Source organism: Candida theae (genome assembly GCF_024610275.1).
Source record: "Candida theae strain CBS 12239 chromosome Unknown scaffold15, whole genome shotgun sequence".
Taxonomy (NCBI): Eukaryota; Fungi; Ascomycota; class Pichiomycetes; order Serinales; family Debaryomycetaceae; genus Lodderomyces; species Lodderomyces theae.
In genome coordinates this window covers 67,053-86,421 of record NW_026261353.1, presented here as the reverse complement: position 1 = coordinate 86,421, position 19,369 = coordinate 67,053, and the positions used below count along the sequence as shown (strand labels likewise).

At 40.1% G+C, this 19,369-nt stretch overlaps 10 protein-coding genes across 10 annotated transcripts; 5 read left to right on the top strand and 5 right to left on the bottom strand. All coding sequences in view use genetic code 12, as the record gives it.

The window, feature by feature from the left end:
* Positions 1–2,170: 2,170 nt before the first annotated feature.
* Positions 2,171–4,222, bottom strand: LRO1 (phospholipid:diacylglycerol acyltransferase; the record flags this gene model as incomplete). The annotated part of the gene is made up of 1 exon (XM_051755090.1): positions 2,171–4,222. The coding sequence occupies one exon, from the start codon at positions 4,220–4,222 to the stop codon at positions 2,171–2,173; it is 2,052 nt and encodes a 683-aa protein (XP_051610869.1).
* A 1,557-nt stretch (positions 4,223–5,779) lies between these two features.
* HMT1 (protein-arginine omega-N methyltransferase) lies at positions 5,780–6,799 on the top strand (the record flags this gene model as incomplete). The annotated part of the gene is made up of 1 exon (XM_051755089.1): positions 5,780–6,799. The coding sequence occupies one exon, from the start codon at positions 5,780–5,782 to the stop codon at positions 6,797–6,799; it is 1,020 nt and encodes a 339-aa protein (XP_051610868.1).
* Positions 6,800–7,079: 280 nt separating this feature from the next.
* Positions 7,080–7,613, top strand: KGF57_000602 (peptide-methionine (R)-S-oxide reductase; the record flags this gene model as incomplete). Its single annotated transcript, XM_051755088.1, has 1 exon — positions 7,080–7,613. The coding sequence occupies one exon, from the start codon at positions 7,080–7,082 to the stop codon at positions 7,611–7,613; it is 534 nt and encodes a 177-aa protein (XP_051610867.1).
* Positions 7,614–7,816: 203 nt separating this feature from the next.
* Positions 7,817–8,758, bottom strand: KGF57_000601 (trans-2-enoyl-CoA reductase (NADPH); the record flags this gene model as incomplete). Its single annotated transcript, XM_051755087.1, has 1 exon — positions 7,817–8,758. One exon carries the CDS (start codon positions 8,756–8,758, stop codon positions 7,817–7,819), a length of 942 nt encoding a protein of 313 aa, XP_051610866.1.
* Positions 8,759–9,406: 648 nt separating this feature from the next.
* On the top strand, positions 9,407–9,862 carry MBF1 (Mbf1p; the record flags this gene model as incomplete). Its single annotated transcript, XM_051755086.1, has 1 exon — positions 9,407–9,862. The coding sequence occupies one exon, from the start codon at positions 9,407–9,409 to the stop codon at positions 9,860–9,862; it is 456 nt and encodes a 151-aa protein (XP_051610865.1).
* A 54-nt stretch (positions 9,863–9,916) lies between these two features.
* KGF57_000599 (uncharacterized protein) lies at positions 9,917–11,269 on the bottom strand (the record flags this gene model as incomplete). Its single annotated transcript, XM_051755083.1, has 1 exon — positions 9,917–11,269. The coding sequence occupies one exon, from the start codon at positions 11,267–11,269 to the stop codon at positions 9,917–9,919; it is 1,353 nt and encodes a 450-aa protein (XP_051610864.1).
* Positions 11,270–11,438: 169 nt separating this feature from the next.
* On the top strand, positions 11,439–12,863 carry KGF57_000598 (uncharacterized protein; the record flags this gene model as incomplete). Its single annotated transcript, XM_051755082.1, has 1 exon — positions 11,439–12,863. One exon carries the CDS (start codon positions 11,439–11,441, stop codon positions 12,861–12,863), a length of 1,425 nt encoding a protein of 474 aa, XP_051610863.1.
* A 51-nt stretch (positions 12,864–12,914) lies between these two features.
* KGF57_000597 (mitochondrial 37S ribosomal protein mS33) lies at positions 12,915–13,226 on the bottom strand (the record flags this gene model as incomplete). The annotated part of the gene is made up of 1 exon (XM_051755081.1): positions 12,915–13,226. The coding sequence occupies one exon, from the start codon at positions 13,224–13,226 to the stop codon at positions 12,915–12,917; it is 312 nt and encodes a 103-aa protein (XP_051610862.1).
* A 1,066-nt stretch (positions 13,227–14,292) lies between these two features.
* KGF57_000596 (uncharacterized protein) lies at positions 14,293–16,026 on the top strand (the record flags this gene model as incomplete). Its single annotated transcript, XM_051755080.1, has 1 exon — positions 14,293–16,026. One exon carries the CDS (start codon positions 14,293–14,295, stop codon positions 16,024–16,026), a length of 1,734 nt encoding a protein of 577 aa, XP_051610861.1.
* A 47-nt stretch (positions 16,027–16,073) lies between these two features.
* On the bottom strand, positions 16,074–16,868 carry KGF57_000595 (uncharacterized protein; the record flags this gene model as incomplete). Its single annotated transcript, XM_051755079.1, has 1 exon — positions 16,074–16,868. The coding sequence occupies one exon, from the start codon at positions 16,866–16,868 to the stop codon at positions 16,074–16,076; it is 795 nt and encodes a 264-aa protein (XP_051610860.1).
* Between the last annotated feature and the right edge of the window lie 2,501 nt (positions 16,869–19,369).

Here is a 19,369-nt window from a genome sequence, read left to right as displayed (position 1 = left end):
AGAAGAACAAATTCAAATTAATGTATTGTCCTCCCTTTTTCTTTGCCCTTTGTGCTGTGCATTTTGAAAGTTCAATGTTTTGTTTTTTCCATGGATTCGTAGGGTCAACTTGAGTCAGAGAGACATTTGTGATATGAGGGTGCTTTGAGTTACAAGGACAAGTGTTTGGTGGGGGGTGGAGGTGGGGGGGCAAACGGGAACATTCACAGCAGAGGACGAAATGTAATCGGAACACAATAGCAATAATAGGAAATAAAACAAAAAAAAAAAAAAAACAAATTTAGAGACAATAAGGGGAGAAACACGATTGTGTAACGACTGTGAAATGGCTGAAAATTCAAGGTACCTATTCTCCGGATAGCAGTAGTGATGGTTCCGGTGATATCCGTCCGCCAATGGTACCTTACTCATTCCATGAATTATGCAAGCAACGAATAGCTCATTTTCTCTAGTTCGACGCATTTTCACACCAGGGAGACTCCGCTGATTCGTATTTAAAGACCTCTAAAGATATTGTTTAATGCGATTCTGAAAGACACAAGACAAAGGAGGCTCTACAAACAAACCAGATTTTACTCAAGGTGGACAAAAGTTTTGTGTTTGTGTTTGCTCTATGAGTGTGCGTTTTTGTGTTAATTACTGGTTTAGGGAGTTTTTTCTTTTTTGTATTTTTGTCTCTTCACCAAAAAAAAAAAAAAAAAAAAGAAAATGCGTCTGCTACCAATTTCTCGTAAAAAAAAGGGTGCGTCTACAAAATATGTGGGTGTTATTATGTATGTTTATATGGACAAAACTTTTTAGTAACTCTACATTATAGTGAAATTTCTACAGCTTTGGATGAAAGCAAATTTGTTCTAAAGTGTGACCCCACACACACGTTCACTCATGGAGTTTTTTCGATGACAATAAAATTTCGGTTATCAATTGCCGTGTGCTACTTGTCAAATTGACACCCCCTACCCCCACCGTCTCGCTTTCAACCTACGGGGGCTTTTCGCCGTCTGTCTCGATCACATGTGGCGCGCCCCTCCTTTCTTCGTCCTTTAGGTTTGCAACTGAATCACAGATGCCAAACATAACAAAGCACAGATCTTCTGTCTATCATATGCATCTAAAAATATAACCTTTTATGGTTATGATCCGAAAAAAACAAAGGGTGAAAAGTAACTCACGGCTATTTCTATTATCTACAGCAATATGCAGGAACATTGCTAAAAATATTATGCAAACAATTTATACAGCGCAAAGGTTAACAAAACCTTCTATTATTTTACGTGAGAGATCGAAAAAAAAAAAAAATAAAATAAAATAAATAATGGGGGGTGGGTTGCAGGGTTTGGATCAATAACCTTTGATATCGTCCCTGCAAGTTACATCTGCAAAAGACGGGTTGTTGACTCGGAACTGCATACGTATGTATGAGCTACACATTCAATGACAATACGTTTACAAAAGACACAAGACGTTAAAAACCCTTTTGAATCGAAACCTTAATTACCTAAAGTCCGGTTGTGTAACAAACAAACCTTAATTTGGACAACACCTTACTTAAAAAAGAAATGGATTACTATAACTGTAAGTCACAGCAATGTGACGTAAACTACTCTATTCCTCTCTGTCTATGCATCAATGGCTAAGTCTATTTCTCAAGCAACCCTTAGTGCCTTATTACTATCCCTCTTCAGCTTCGCTTCTCAAGTCCCCCCCCCCCTGCACCCCACTTCTTCTTGACTTGCACTTTTCAGTTACCTTATTGTCCCAGTACCTCACGTGCGTATGGTACACAAATCAGCTACTACAAGGTAATGCAACAATGTACCCATGGCTTTAACTGTTGACCAAAAACCACACTGTTTACGAGCCTCCCCCTCCCTTGACTTCAGTGCCTTTTTGAAATGCCACTTTTTGTAATCTATCAGTTTTGTGGTTTCTGGGGTGCTGATTTCCGCACCTTGAGAAGGGGGCGGGGGTGGGAAGCAAGGTGAGGGGGATCAAGTTAAGCCCCATCCGCAATTTACACTTAGAGTTGGTTATGGCTGGTCCTTCGGGGTACTCGTTTCCAGGCAGGACTGCACAGTGCTTGTGTAACACGAGCTCTGCTCAACCTCATCCATGATTTGTAATCCAAAATAATTTTACCTTTTCTAAGTCGTGTTTTCCAAAATATGCTCTATATATCTAAACCCTCAACAATTTGCTTCAAATTACTTACATATCTGTCCTTGATGCTGTCACCATGTCCAGAAGCAACAGTGAGAACCAACTCGTTCAACTCAGCACTTCCTAAAATATCCACATGCTCTGCTGTTTTGGCACCGCCTCTCAAATCAAATCTATCTGGTTCGTGCTTAATTTCAACAATTTTAACTTGAACGTTGCCGGGATTGTACCTTGACTTGCTTCCCTTTTGCCATTCATGACACATCGTATGGGTAAGTAACGAAACTGTTCCATCGCCATCGCCCAACATCACTCCATCACTGGAGTCACTATCAATGACATAGTCCAACTTTACTGATTTATCTGCAGGTACATACTTGTATGCACGCTCAGTAGGGTTGCCCACGCCATAAAAACAGTAGTACTTCAAATCAGGGGCATTGGGTAATGCTGCTTCTAAAGGATTCACCCATTTGCTCTGCTTTTGATTATTGGCTTCCAATTCTTTTTTGGTTTTGGCTACACCGTGACTGTAGTTTTCACGGACCCTTTTGGAGTACCATGCAGGTGAATCGTCGAGTAGTTGTTCCAAACTTTCATCCATCGTAACTTCTCGCTCTACTCCTTCTTTGTTGGTGTACTTTATAAAAGTGCCAAAGCTTCCATTCTTTGGTCCACCAATCTCCTTACCGGTGCCATTAGTCTCTAACGTGTTGATTGGATCGTCGGGAGCATGCGTCAAGTTTCCCCAAATTAAATCCCCTCCCTTTGGAAACATGCTAGCCACCCCACCAAAAGTACGCAACATATCAACTCTCTCTCTTCTGCTAAAGAATTGTTCTAAACCGTAGACTGCCAAAGCGTTCAATTGAACAGTATCCTTCATTTCTCCCGAAATCAATGCTGGAATGGTTTTGGGGGTGCCCAAGGAGGAGCCGCTAATATCAACAACAGCATCGAGATACTCATTGACCCAGTTAGGTCCTCCATTACCATAATACTCTCCTGTTGCTTCAACCCATTTCAAAAAATAAAAAATAACCTGTGATCCCATTGAATGTCCAACCAAGATGGACTTTTCACCAGACACTTTTTTCGTCATTTCAATCTGTTTCTGCAATTTACTGAAATATCCATCACGTTTCTCCAAATCAATGTACGTCAAACGCCAATCGTAACTTGCACTCAACATATTATCAGGGCTGTATCCAATGACGGCTAGATTTTGTAAAATCTTGTTCCAAATCCAATATCCAGCAACAAAAAAATCGGCCGCCTCAAACCCTTGTGCCGCACGTACCTTCACGTTAGGCGGATCCAATCCCGTCTCAGTATCAAGCATGATATGCTTTAACCAGCACGTTTTATCAAGTATCATTGTTCGCAACATAAAGAATGAGCCCCATAGTCTTTTTCTAAAGTATCCGATGGAAGGGCAGTCACCCAGTGTAGTCGTGCCCCATGACTCTAATCCTGTCGAAATAACACCTGGCACCATAACCACGTTATACTTTGCGGTATAATTCTTTGCTGCTCTCAATCTTAACCCAACACTAAACGATTCTGCCGATCCATGAAGTGTGTCGTCGCCATCTTCTGCATCGTGTAAATAAGACTGAATCCCAGAAGGCAACACGTCCTTCCATCCTTTCCAGTCTTCGAATAGCGAATTCAAGTTATCAAAGTTCATATTAACCAACTGATCTAGCTCAGTAGAAAAGCTGGTTTTGTTTGTTGAAAAGAAAACTGTCACCACGAGTCCCAATACAATACCCAATATGAATACAAATCGTCTTGACTCACGAATCCTTTTCCTCGACTTTGTTTCTTGAGAGTGTTTCTTGTGGTGGTGGTGGTGGTGAAGATTATGGTGGCTAATTGAAGCGCGATGATGCTCTTTAGAGTCGTCTGCAGTCAAGTCGATCTCTTGAATTCCATCTGCCTCCTCGTCACTATTAATGTTGCTGTCAGTCACAGCAGTTGATTTCGCTTGTGAGCCATTCGAACTCGAACTCGATGGTTCCTTTTCTTGTAAAGTCTTTCTTGACCTACTGGTAGACATTACTCGATGTACAGGACGGTTCTTTGAGTGTGTCTTTTTGCGAGATGTGTCAGAGGGGATGAAAAGATTAGGAAAGTTAAATTTTGCTTTTTATGTATTCTTGTTTTTTTTTTTTATATTTTTTTCAAAAAAAAAAACGGATTTGCTTTAGTGGAGCCTAGAAGCCGCAGAGTGTAAACGAAAAAATCACAAGATTGAATAGAATGGAGAAACGTGTCATTTTGGAAAGTGTTTAGAGGAGAATTATTTCAATAGATCGTATCCGGGGATGAAGACGTTTCTTGCAACTGTATTGGAAGTAAAGGAGTCAAGTCCTCTTTTGTATAACCATCTGACACATAATGGCTATCGGCTATTGAATATATCTTCCGAGATAAACATGACAAGGTCGATAATTAATGTAATGTTTTGTCCCTAGCCAGTCCGGCCAAGTAATTCTTATTTCGTAAATGAAGTAATGTTATTATTAAGAGCTCTGGTGAGCAATAAATCAAATTCGCTGATTTGTCACACAATATCTAAGAATTTCAACATTACTTCACCGAGCCGATTTCATGCTGCAAAACAATTTCTCCGAAAAAAAAGGCTAGTAATGTTGAGCAGCAAATACCTAAGCCAAATTCTCAAGTGAGAAAACAAAATACTTGAGATAAACACTGGTATATCTGGATAACAATATGTATTGATTTTGCTGTAAAAATGTAAACCTCATTTGCAGCAAAGAAAACAAAGTAAAATTTACCACAACTTTGGCGCAAAAATTCAAAACCTTTTCTCAAAATCGCAATCAAATAAGAAATTAATCAAGAAAGCCAAAAATCGGACCAAAAGTGAAGCTTTGTAAATATTTTGTTAAATGAAGCGCCTTCAATGCAGAACAGACCCTCATAGGGGCTTTTTTGGACCGAGTCCAATTTGTAAAATTGTACTGTGACCACATAGTTTTCTTTTAGAGAAAGAGAGAGAGTCTTGTTATGGTAGTATAGTCAATAAACAAACGTCCCTAGTGGCTTCTTGTTGGTAATCAACACCCACACTATTTGACAGAGGAGTACACTGGTTCATTTTTCCATATGAATTGTTCATGCACTACCTTACACTCATCAAAATGCTTTTAAAGTAAATGAGCGCAACAGAGGAAGGTAAACCATACATCCAGACAAAGACACAAGTCAAAATACGACCAAGGGCCTAAAAAGATTTGAAAACAGAAATGAATTTCACGTGAATATTGTTTATCTTGTTGGTTAAACCGTTCAATTTTTTTGACAGAAAATGGGCGTGTGGCGTAGTTGGTAGCGCGTTCCCTTAGCATGGGAAAGGTCATGAGTTCGATTCTTATCTCGTCCAATTTAATTTTTTTTTATTTGTTTTCCTTTTTTTTACTCCTTGGTGAAAAATTGTCTCAGATTTCTTTTTTGTGGGAGTGCATCGCGTGGTGAATATTTTTTTTTTTTTTTAAAGTTTACTTTTTTCCATATTATACAACCTGTTGTGGACCAATACTATATTCATCCGATTCTACACCTTCCCTACTGTCCTTCTATATCATTGATCATGCACGAATCAGCCACTGACAAGTCTACTCTTGACAAATACGAACAGCATTATTTTTCATCTTACGATCACTTCGGAATCCATGAGGAGATGTTGAAAGATACATCACGTACGTTGAGTTATAGGAATGCCATGTATAGAAACAAAGATGCTTTCAAGGGCAAGGTCGTTCTTGATGTTGGATGTGGTACTGGTATTCTTTCAATGTTTGCAGTTAAAGCTGGGGCCAAGCATGTATACTCAGTTGATATGTCGTCCATAATTGGCAGGGCCAGAGAAATTGTTGAGTTGAACGGATTCAGTGATAAGATCACCTTATTGCAAGGTAAATTAGAAGATATCAAGTTGCCAGTTGATTCCGTTGATATAATAATATCTGAATGGATGGGGTACTTTTTGCTTTACGAGTCAATGTTAGACACCGTTTTGTATGCCAGAGACAAGTATCTTGTCAAGGGAGGATTGATCTTGCCAGACAAGTGCCAGATGTACATTGCTGGTATTGAAGATGGTGAATATAAGGAAGAAAAGATTCATTATTGGGAAGACGTGTATGGATTTGATTATTCGCCGTTTATCAAGACCGCAATGGAAGAGCCTTTAGTTGATACTGTGAACAAACAAGCTTTGGTGACTAACAGCTTCAAGTTTTTTGAGTTTGACATCAACACAGTTAAGAAGGAGGAGCTTTCTTTCAAAAGAAAGTTTGAGTTGTTTGCCACTGAGGACGATATGTGTCATGCGTATATTGTTTATTGGGACGCCATTTTCCCTGGAAAGGAAAGGGTCACTTTGCCCACAGGTCCAATGAACCAGTATACTCACTGGAAGCAAACAGTCTTTTACATGGACCAGGTTTTGGACTTGAAGAAAGGTGACCTAATCTATGGTGAGATTTTCGCGAGACCAAGTGCCGTAAACCCCAGAGAGTACGATATTGATCTCAAGTGGGATTTGCAAACCGAAAACAATGATGCCAGTAGGAACCAGAAGGGTGAGTACAAGTACTTCCTTCGTTAAGGTTAGAAGTTTGATAGAGATTAGTCATAGCAATAGTTAACTAGTTGTTGTAATGCCAATAGATAAGTCAGCAAATGACCAATTGCTGCACGTTCTAGATCTGGATAATGAATTGCTCATCCGGCAATCTTTTTTTGTGTAACCGCGGCTACTGCACAGAAGAAGGAATTTTCTTCTCCATACCCGATATAAATACCCCGACAAACCTATTTAAATCTTTTTTTTCGAGATAGCAATGAAGATTTTCATTTGCCTTTTGCTTTTTTTTCTTTATATTTTCATGTTTCGCCAACAAGCAGCAACTTTTTGGAAGAGTAAATCAACAGCAGCTGCCAACAACTTGACTAGAAACTTGTCTTTTGCCACCAAGAGAAATATTCCAGCAATCACACAAAAGCAAAGCATTAGAAAAATGTCCAAGTCCGATAACGAATGGAGAGCAATCCTTTCTCCTGAACAATTTTACGTTTTGAGAGAAAAGGGAACTGAACCTCCAGGATCAGGCAAGTACAATAAAACCCCATCTTCCAAAACTGGTGTTTATGAATGTGTTGCTTGTCACAATCCACTTTACAAAGCCAGCACTAAGTTTGATTCAGGATGCGGATGGCCAGCATTCTATGATGCTATCCCAGGAGCGCTCAAGGTTAGTACAGACAACAGTCACGGTATGCAGAGAAATGAAATCACCTGTGCCAAATGTGGTGGACACTTGGGTCACGTTTTCAAAGGTGAAGGGTTCAACACTCCAACCGATGAGAGACATTGTGTCAACAGTATTTCTCTTCACTTGAACCCAGACAAGAACGATTAAGGGAGCTTTGGTTGAAGTTTTCTTCTTTTTTTTTTTATTTTTTTTCTGCAGATGATGGCGTTTTGTTATACGGGGGGAGTTTTGTTATACAGGGGAGTTTTTAGAGATTTGAATGGATGATTGTACGTTGTAATCGATGATTGTACATTGTAGAGAACAATGATTGTAAATCTACACTTCTGATCAAGCGCCTCCTCTCCCATTTATACAACAAATGGCACAAAGATCTTTCTCTTCAATTTCTTATACTCATCACCAAATGTTTTCAAGTATCTCTTGTGTTTCTTGACTGCCCATAACCACATTTGACCAGTACTGACAAAGAGGAAGATCCATGCAGACCAATTACCCACCAACAAGGCATATGCAAACCACGACAAAGACTCAAAGAAGTAGTTTGGACACGAAACCAAATCGAATCCATAACCATAGGGGATAACATACTTTTTGTTATCTTTGCTTCTCAAGCTGCTCAAAATCTTGTGAGTTTTGAAGTTGGATAACTCGGCAAAAGCCCACAAGGCCACCAATGAGTATTGGGCCCATTCCGGTAACTGATTCACATGGAACAAAGATCCCAAAAATCCAGTGTGTTTCCCAACTGGGGCATACACAAAGTATGCCAAATTGAAACCAGATAAAATCCAGTAGTGAGATGAATTCTTGAAAATGTTGAATGCGGGCATTGTGGCGTTGGAAAACTTGTGAACAAACAAGGTTTCGTACTCACGCTTGGCGAAATGCAACAAAACCATCCAGAAGGCCAAGGTCTGGGTCCTGGTATGCCCATATGGCTTCACACCGTACAACGAAGCAATATTGTAAAACAATACATGGAAGACGAACGGTCCAAAATATTCCACCACAAAGACAGTACGCCATGAAATTTGTGGACCCAAATCTTTCACATATAGTTGAATGTTTGTTTCGTTTTCTGGAATCCCATTTTGGGCAAAAGTCTTGTCAGCAACCAATGGGATTTGTTTGCCATTTTCCGCTCTGGTCAATCTAAGTCTGTGTCTTGAAATGTGATTATCAGCGCTGAGCTCTTCAATCAACTCATCTACCAATGACTTAGTGGTCAATTCATTTGATGAATAGGACTTGAGTGATCTTGAACGTGACTTGACCTCAATTGATGTCATGTTATACTTTGCAGCAACGTTTAGGAAGAGGAAGAGAGATTGAAATGCACTTTGAAATGCACCTTTTTTTTTTTTTGTTTTTTTCCCTTCCCTTTCCGCTTTGATTGCCATTGAAGATTTGTTGAGCTTTTTTCTGTTTAGAGTTCCAAAGATATAGCTTTTAGCCGAGGAGAGTCTATGAACTGGTGCCTACGTAAAACATTTGATACTCGACACAGCTCTTGTTATTGTGAGATACAGTGGGTATATCACAAATACTGTATTATAGAAGGGCGTCTTACACAACAGTCACCTAGTATTTGCATCAATTCTTACAAAAGAGAGCATGCGGAAACCCCTCTTGACATAAGACTTCATCTTAGACGCAAACGTATCCACACTGAAATAACCACCTCCTGCCTCTTGCCCTTACTGTGGCTGCTTCAGAGTGAGTGGACGTAGAAATAGCAAAAAGAGTTTTGATCATACTTTGCAACTTTGTATGCAGTACCATTCCATAGTCGTTTGACTGAACAATTTTTCTTATTTTTTTTTTCTTCTTTTGCCAAATGGCAAATATAAAATGTGACTCAACGCAAGTACCTTTTTATTTTACAAGATACACTCATCTACGTATACAACTTGGCTCAACATAGATCATCTAGAACAATGTCAAACGATTGGGATTCAGTTACTATTATTGGTTCAAAAGCCAGAGTTGGAGGCGGTGGCCCCAGAGAGAATGTGGCAAAGACACAATCACAGTTGAATGCTGCTAGAAGACTGGGTTTAGTTGTGGGAACTGAAAAGAAATATGGATCAGCAAACACCAAATCAAACCCCGAGGGACAAAGATTAACCAAACTAGATGCCACTGATGATGTGGTGGCTGTAAAGAAGGTTGATACCAGTGTCGGTAAGGCCATTCAAAAAGCCAGACAGGAAAAGAAGTTTACGCAAAAAGACTTGGCTACTAAAGTCAACGAAAAGCCAAACGTCATCAACGATTACGAAGCTGGAAGAGCCATCCCAAATCAACAAGTCTTGGGTAAACTAGAAAGAGCATTGGGTGTGAAGTTGAGAGGAAAGAATATTGGCGAGCCTTTGTTTGCAAAGAAATCGTAAATAGCATTATCGTGACGAAATAAAATGACTTTTCTTTAGTATTTACAATGGTTTTTATTTCTTTGTGTTAGCACGAAGGCATATAGCTTGTAAAATGTCCTTTGATTCCACTAGTTTTTCATGCGGCTGAGGTAATGATTTTGCCAACAACTTTGAGATTTGATTCTCCAAATCACTTTTGCCTCTGTTCTCAATTCTTTCAGCCAACTCGCTCATCTGGCGTACTGAAAAATACAACAGCTCAACATCTGTCGTCACTTTTGTCAAGTTTTGATGAATGTCTTGATAATTTTGTTCAACATTAGCAAATGTCGGATTTAGTTCATTTTGTAAATTTTGACTCTCAATGGTCCCGACAAAAGCTTCGGTGTCTTGAGGAGTGGCCACTGTATCTATAAGGGAGGTCAATTGCTGGTACGCCTGTTCCCATTCTTGCTTCTCACTTTTCAATGCATTCAACTCCAATGTGTACTTTTTGATATTTTCCAAATTTGTTTTGTTTTTGGGATTAGGTAGTAGCACAGAGTCGAGTTTTTGCAGAGAACCTTCGTTCCAGTCTATCGATAGGGAATAATCCTTCAACAGCTGAATCAATTCATCATTGATCGTTTTGGCTATGCTATTCACCGTTTGTGTTTCTGGCGACATCTGGTCCTGTTTTGCTCTGTGGTCACTTTCCTCTTTATCCAACTCCGCTTTCAAATTCCAAATCAAGAGCTGTCTCATTCTATCTGATTCGGGAATCGATTTATCAAGATGTTTGTGGTACTCGGAAACAGGAACATCTTGATGCGGCTCTCCTTCAAAACCGTTACCCATTGAGCTAACCCTTCTCCCTCGACTATTATACGACATCCTTCTAGCGCCTTGGCTCTGTGTCCTATGCACATCTCTATTATTTAGGGGATCATTTTGTCCTTTCAATGGCGAACGTAGCTGATTATTTAATCTTTCTTGTGATGTCTGAGATGATGATTTTTTCAGCAGCTTTTTAGACTTTGCCGCTTTTTTGGGTTTCAGGACATTGAAAAAGTCGTTCGATAAGTCACCAGGAGGCGAGTTCCTTCGCAAATCGTACTCCAAACTGTCTTGAAATTGACTCGGAGGGGTTATCAGCCTTCTTTTCTTTCGAATATCAAGAGGCGGCGAACTATCTCCTCTATTGGGGAATCCTTCATCTTCATCTGCATAGGGAAGTCTATTGGTTCTTCGCGTGCTTGGATCGGGAGTGCTCTCTGTTTGAGATGAAAACAATGATGACAACTTGTTATCACGATCGAAAATGTTTCTTGATTGATGACGCAGATGATCCCGAGGTGTAGGTGACGTTGGCTTCGATTTGAGGGATTTCAAAGTGCGTCCAGCTCTTTTTGGTTTCCCATGCCCCAACCTTCTGCTTGTTTTCATTGCTCTGTATTGTGAAGCTTTGACTATTAGCTGCTGTTGAGATTAAATTCGGTGTTTATAGAAGTCATTTGTTTTGGTTTTAAATTTTTTTGGGGGGTTTTTTTTTTTATTTTTTGTACCGCGTTTTCCATCAAATATCTTCCCACAAGAACAACAGCATCACCCAGCAATGTCCCAAGCTCAGCTCTCGCCGTGCAAAAACCATGTTGCTCAGATTCAGCCATTGCCAGACCTGATAGTATTGAGCATCTTTCAAACCCCTCAAAACAAACTACATCGCTCTTTCCAGGTGCTTGAAGTGATAAGAAGCAAGTACTCCACCAATGATATCCCAACAACGCTTGATATATCCTTTGCATGGGAGTACAAACAAAGTGGCAAAGAGTGCCAGAAACTAGCCGTCTTGGTTAAGAATATGGCTGCTGTTTTCATCCTTGACATTGATAAAGATGAGGCATCACTGGTGTTGATACGACATCCTATTTCCGAATTGATTGAGTCGATTGAATGGATACCACCAACAGTTCACCAGAAAGATACTGGCTATGCAAACAGCACCCAATTGGTGTTGTTTTCCGAATACAATTTGAGTGCAAACTTATATTCGTTGGATTGCACACGCAAGTTATGCACCGTGTACAAACCCATAGATGATGGCATAATTATTCGCAAGACCTCAACCGGGAGCTATTGGTGTTTGATAGCCGATACTTTTGAGTACAATGTTCCTCCAACACTATACCAGTTTCTCAACACTGGACTGGTCAGCATTTTGGTGAATTCAGTCAGGCTACAAAACTTTATGTCCGAAGAAGCTCTTGTGGACTGGTCAACCAGCGGGAACTGGCTTCAAATACTAGATCGAAATGACACTTTATCAAGCTACAATTTAAAAGTGTATGGGTCAAATGGCAGTTTTGGGCCCGATTTGACCAAGCCAGTGGTGCAGCTTGAATTTTATAACGAAGTGAAAGAGAAGGGAGAGATCATGGTGTCAAAAGGTGGAGTTCACAGTTGTTGGTGCTCCTCAGGGGAAACTGAGTTGCTACTACTTGCGAGAGTCATTGGACCATACTTGGAGATTCGAGGTGTATCCATGAGATTGTTGAAAGTGGTGCTACATGTGACCAAGACTTTGGAAGAGGTGGCTGCAAAGAGAAATAGTTTTGGAGTTGTCAAAATTTCATATCTCCACCCCCTCGTCTTTGTACAGCTCGGCAATCACATCGTATATCTTTTCAAATTCGACATTGATGACACTGCATTGCATTATGTGACTTGGATCGAGACGCAGCTGCTGATCCTCGATATTCTTTCCGATGAGAGTCGATGCTTCATCGTATCCGAGCACCAAATTGTACTTTACGAGAACGGGGTGGAGAAGATATTGTTGTCAACCAATGCGGCAATTTATTCCGCCTCTTTACTCGACAACCAGACGATTATCGTCTTTGCTCGAGAAGCCAACGGGGAGTTTTGGGAGTATCTCAGCATCAAACAGTCTACACAAAGCAACAAGAGCAGTGCCGGCTCAAATACAATGGACGAAGTAACCGATACTTTTGCTAATCGAAAACGGGCCAGATTCAAATAACGCATTTGTGTATTCATTATGTACAAGGGGAAATTAAAAACAACAAAGAGTCTACGCTTTCTTCTTCTTTGGGGCACCTTTATTCCTCCTCTTTCTATCTTCAACCATAAACGTCCTGTGTGCTTCCCTAGGATCCACCAACTTCAACTCGGGGAACCATTTCTTGAAATCCTTAAACGTAGGAACGGCATTATTGTCTCCGTAATATTTAACCACCTCAGGTCCCAACAATGGCTTCTTTAATATCTTTGCTGGATTTCTTTTGGCTGTTGGATTCCAGAATTCATCAAATATCTCAGCACTGAGTTTCCTTACTTTTGCCAATCGGCTTTTCGATGGAAGGGATTTTAGTATCGAGGACATCAACGACTGTAGGAGATAACAGGTGAATGGAGAGAGGATGTGTGAATAATTTTTTTTTTTTTTCTTCTGTTCTCGGAAAATGATATGAATGTGATTGGTAGCGATATCTTCAGCTATATAACTTAGAAGGAGGAAGTACATACTTCAAAAAAAAAAACAAAAAAAACTAACACGTAGGCATTTGTTTCTTTTTCCTGATGCAGCAGAGGATGTCTTAATTCTGTAGCCAGCTTTGAGGATTGTTCAAGACACTGCCAAGACGTTTGCATCGCCGGGGAGGAGGGGGAGCTTTTCTTACTGTCAAATGTACAACTATTGTTGCTGTACATTTGATAAAAAGATGTTTATTGAGTGACGCAACTTTTTCGTTGCCATGCTCTCACTCGAGGGTTGATAAGTTCAACGCGCGTACCTTAGCGAAGTAGGTGCTTTCGGGTGTTTGTAATATTATTGTCTTGTCAGAAATATGTTTTGAATGAGATGTTCCCAAAGGAGATATAATTCAATTTTTGTGACGGCAGCGACCAGTGCATATGGCTCTTTGTTGGTGATGGGCCATAGCGTGCGGATGTTGTGAATATTTTTATATTGATAATGATAATGTTATCAAAGAGATCATGTCACGACGTCTGTCGTAGGAAGGATAAAGTCTACCCACGCAATTGCCATGAACGGATAAGATACATTGCTCTACCGTAGCCTTTTTCTCATATGCACCCTGAGTCTTTTGATTACACACCGAAAACGCTTTCGCCATCTAAAGTGGTAAAAAGTAGAGCTCTACAACCCGAAAGAAACTTAGTCTAGTTTGTATCTGTATGTCAAATAAGTAGATTGAAGGTATTGCTCTGACTTCATTTTAAAAAGCGGCCGTTCTCTGATCGGACTGCAACCTCTCGCGCCGACAAAGGAAGGATCTGAAAATTTGCACAAAATTGAACCATGCGCCAATTGATAAGAGAAAATAAATTAGGCATTGTTTTCATCGATCTTGACTCAATTTTTCCAAATAACGTTGAACACAGTTTTCGCCCAACAATTTCCCATCCAACGGTGTCATTGAGCTATGCACGGGGAAACTACGCCTTTAATCCACCACGAAAGAAGATTAAGTCATGTATCTGAGATTGACGAGAACGAGGTTGTATCATATGTTCGACAAAAAAGGGAGTCAATAGTGTCGGCCAAAGACGACATGCCGAGACCGGTCATTGTTTCACACCATGAAGTAGCTTCGCCAACGGGTTTAGCTCCACGGGGGAGCCGTGAAGACTTTTCATCTTTGAGTCCTCAAGTATCTCGCTCAACTTCACATTCACAAACTGTCGGCGAAATCTTGCTCCATCATAGTCAAGACATTGGACCTGAGCCGAAAACCAGTCTTTGGAGAGAGACCAAGATTTTATTGAAATGTTCGGTTCCAATTGTCATTACCTTTTTGCTTCAGTATTCACTCACATTTGCGTCGGTGCTATCTGTGGGAAGACTAGGATCAACCGAGTTAGCTGCTGTCAGTCTTAGTTCCATGACTGCAAACATTAGTGGTTATGCAATCATACAGGGTGTTTCTACATGCCTCGACACGTTGTGTGCTCAAGCATTTGGGAAAAAAGAGTTGAACCAAGTCGGAGTTGCCTTTTTGAGATGCAATTACTTATTATTGTTGTGCTGCATTCCAACAGTCATGATCTGGATCAATTCAAGAACCATATTAGGCTTGCTTGTTCCGGAGCAGCCGGAATTGTGTGAATTAGCTTCACAGTACCTCCAAGTTCTCTCAATTGGACTACCTGGCTTTCTCTTGTTTGAAAATGCCAAACACTTTCTCCAATGTCAAGGAATTTTCCATGCATCAACTTGCGTATTGGTCATTTGCGCACCTGTCAATGCTATTTTGAATTATACACTCGTTTGGAATAAGTCGATTGGGGTTGGATTTATTGGAGCTCCCATCTCGGTGGTGATTACAAACTGGCTCATGTGTGGACTATTGTACGGCTATATCTTTTTCATTGATGGGTACCAATGTTGGCCAAAGCAGAATTTGTTGGACAAAGTGTTTTTCAGAAACTGGGACAGAATGATTAAACTTTCAATCCCAGGCGTTTTAATGGTGGAGGCAGAATGGCTCGCATTTGAAATTATCACTTTTGAAGCTGCCAAATTTGGTACGACTACCTTGGCAGCACAGTCGATTGTAAGCACCACTTTGGTAGTACTCTACCAGATCCCATTTGGAATGAGTGTCGTGTGCTCAACCAGAATTGCGTGGTATATTGGAGCTGCTTCTAGATTTGCTGCGCAATTAGCCACCAAAGCTTCAGTGTACACTTCGATTGTTTTTGGGTTTATTAATTGTGCAATCTTGCTCACATTTAGACATTCGTTGGCAAAGTTGTACACCAAAGAGCAAGAAGTGATAGACGTGGCTGCAAAAGTGCTTGTTGTTGGTGCAGCTTACCAAATCAGTGACTTTGTATCCTGCTCAACCGGTGGCGTGTTGCGGGGTCAAGGACGGCAATACATTGGTGGTATCCTAAATTTGATTGGCTACTACCTCATAGCTTTACCTTTTGCTTATTATTTTGCGTTTGTTTGCAAATTGGAGTTGATTGGATTGTGGTTTGGAATGATTATTGCGTTGTTGGTGGTTAGTTTTTCTCAATTGTACTTTACTGTGACAAGTGATTGGGGGAAGATTATTGATGAATGTGTCAGCGAGGGTGTTGCTGATGAGGGAAACTTGACAATCGATGCGCATTCGTTGTTGCCCAGTATGAGTTCTACAATTGTTGTGTGAGAACCAGTGATATTTATTCATCGGTAATGGATGACATAGCCGTTTAGCTATTTCGCTCCTCCTTTTGCTTTTGCATTTAACTCTAAATACTTTTCTAATAGGTTGTAATAGCATGTGTAAAGTGATTCCACTTTTTTGAGCTCATGCAAATACTCGTGCTTGAGGGCTTGGTATTTGGTCGCTGTATCGGTATCTTGTTCATCTGCAAGCTCCGCAAGTTGCTTGAGTTGGGAAAGGTATTTGGATTGGTTTTGGACAACTGTGGTTACTTCAGTAACACGAGGGACAATCGATGGCCCTGGCATCAAATCTTCCTCGCTCTGCTGATCTTTTTGAAGCTCCTTTTTCAACTTCTTGATTTCACAATCAACCTGGCTCTCCTGATCCAACCTGTGTTCGTCATTCCTCAGTGAATAGACATGATCTGCAACTTGGTATTTTCCCGGGAATCTCAGCGGAAGCGAAAAATGTGTATCATCAAATCCATCCGTTTGTAGAAGCCTGCTTCGTGAATTGCTTTCTTTGGTCCACTCGCGAATCATATCTGCATCTCTTTGTAAATCACCATCTAGGCCATAAGTGTCATAATCGAGGTTCCTAGTGTAGTCAAAACGGTAGCGGCTGAATTCTTGGTCATAATCATCGTCATCATTATCCCAAGTATCTCTAAGCCCCGTTGGGGTTGATAAATCATCCAGAAGCCGTGATTCAGAATTTTGTCTGCCACATGAGGCTGTACGACGAGTTGTTGGAGTGTGGGGGAATGACGATGAAGTTTTGTCGTAATCTATAGTAGGCTCATTAGTTATTGTAGCATCGCCAAATCCTAATCGTTTCCACATTGTGGGTAGTAGCCACTTTTTCATGTATAACGTCAAGGATGAGAAACGCGTGCAGTGTTTACTTTTTCACAATCAATGTCGTAAATGCGCAACAACCTCGACAATGACATTTTTGACAATCAAATCTCAGGAAATACGAGCTCACATCAAACCAAATATGATCTGTTTCTTTCCACGGATCCAATACTCACAAAGAGGTGAGCATACGGTTTTGTCTCTCTTATATCCAGTAAACAATCAGCTGATTTTAGAAATAGCACAAAAGGGGAATCCATGAGGATGGACCATCGTCAACGGTCAGTCAGAAAACGGTACCTTTTGTACAATCAATAGTTTACGCCAATTGTGTTCAAAAACGGAAATCCAAGAGTGTAAGATTTTATACCGTGCCGACTCTTTCATCAACTTTGATTTGTTTACACTTGAGCATTGTTTTTGATTACTTTTCTATGCAACGTTATTTTTTTTTTATTTTGGCAATGGCCGCCTGTCAAAGTATAGCCTGTGCGGATCTGACTAGGTAAAGACCTCTGGTGGGTGGTACTGGCAATCCAAGAAAGTATTTACGAAATGATGTTGAACACAATTGGACCGAATTGTGTTTTCACACTAAAAACTTCTTTCACGATACCGCATCTTTGTAGACCAAGCTTTAACACAGTGTTTTGAAACCTAGCGATACTTCGGACACTGCAAATGTTAAAGCGGCAGCGGATCAATTGCATACACCCGTTTGGGGTTGATTCGTAATTTACCCTTATCCATCTAGACTAGAGGCTTTCAAGTCAGAGACCAAATTGTGCAGAAACAAAGTGTTACAAAAGAATACTTTTACCCAGCAGCACCAGCGGCGATTCAACGAAAAAAAAAAAAAAAAAAAAAAGGGGACAGACGATATGAATGATATTTGTGTACTCAACGGCGCAAACTCAAAACAACGTAGAAAAACGTGGTCTGTAACGGTTGTCTCCTTCAAAACGGTACACCAAAGCCAGCCTTTGACGGTCCTATATCGTGTGAGTTTGTACCAAAATGGAGGTAACAATAACAAAACTCATAACAATAGTAACAACAATAATACTTTACGTGTTTTACGAACGTGGTGCGTAACTCGTGTCGCACCATTTCAAAACTCTATCAAGTGATTCGGTTTCTTGTGGTGAACTGCAATCAGACACCACTGTGGACACGTAGCTTGGATTATGCTATGGTGTGGAAAAGAGATCTTTTTGTGCGTGATGTTGAGGAGGGTTTACGAACTGTTCTAGAATTATGAGGAGGATGAAAATTGTCCGTCTTTGTGTAAGTTTCATAATGTAATGTCGTGCCAGATGCTCAAAATTATTATCACAATTATTTTTGACGGCGTACCTTAATTGTTTTGTGTTTGTACTATTGTTGTTATTGTTATTATTCAAGCACACACACACACACAAGAGAGAGAGAGAGAGAAAGAGAGAGACATTATTATTTTTGTATGTGCTTATACGATGCACGACTTTTAAACTTTGCCACACATATAGTTAGGAAGATACGCGGTCCCAACAGAACAGAAACAGCTAGGACGTCTAGACACAGAACTTTAGGTGAAGCCAAAGCACCAATGGATGTTAACTACTTTACTTTGGGACGTTCGATTGTTGTACTCCTTATTACGCCAATTCGAACGTCTTTTAGCAATCTCTTGAGCTTCATCCTTAAAGAGTATAAGTTGTTGACATCAAAGATAATCTAGAGAACGCAATTGTCTGTACAGACGTGGCACAGGCCAGTTGGTCCTTGTTTTGAAAACGTCCCAATATTGCAAATGCTCGTGGCTAAAGGCAAATGCAAACAATAGGGTTGGACTCGGTTCGGAAGGAAAAAGATTAGCATTGTTGACTTTCCCGCTGCCCATCGAAATCTCGACCTACTGAAAAAACAAAAGGGGAGATCATCTTTATCATGTAAAAGTTACTCATATAGTGGTTTCTGCTGTGTTCTTGTGGATACCAAGTAAACGAAACTTTGAAACAGGATTTTTGCAAAAATGGCTTTGCAAATAGGGATCGGAGATAAGGGTTATGAGCCTTGATGTACAGAACCAAGGTTGTCTCATAGAACAAAAAAAAAATAAAAAATAAAAAAACAGAAAAATCATAAACAATACAAAAATAGCTTTGTTGTCTTTACATGTTAATTCTTACACAAAACATCTCAGTAATAGACGTGCGTGTTTTTAAATTAAGCGAAAAGTAAAAAAAAAAATTAAAAAAAATAAAAATCATAAAGTTTTGAAATCGAAAACAACACTTAGAGTGGTGAGTAAAGACCACGCGCCATGCACGTAAAAACAACAAGTGTAAGACAACAACAAGAGAGTACGTAACTCCGCCTTGAGGAAACCAAACAGTGTCCTTTCTCTCTAGCCATTTTGCTATGCCAGCTAATTAGAAGGATCGACACGTAAAAAAAGAATAAGCGTGGTTGCGTTTCTGTATGAGTAAGGCTGGACGAAACAG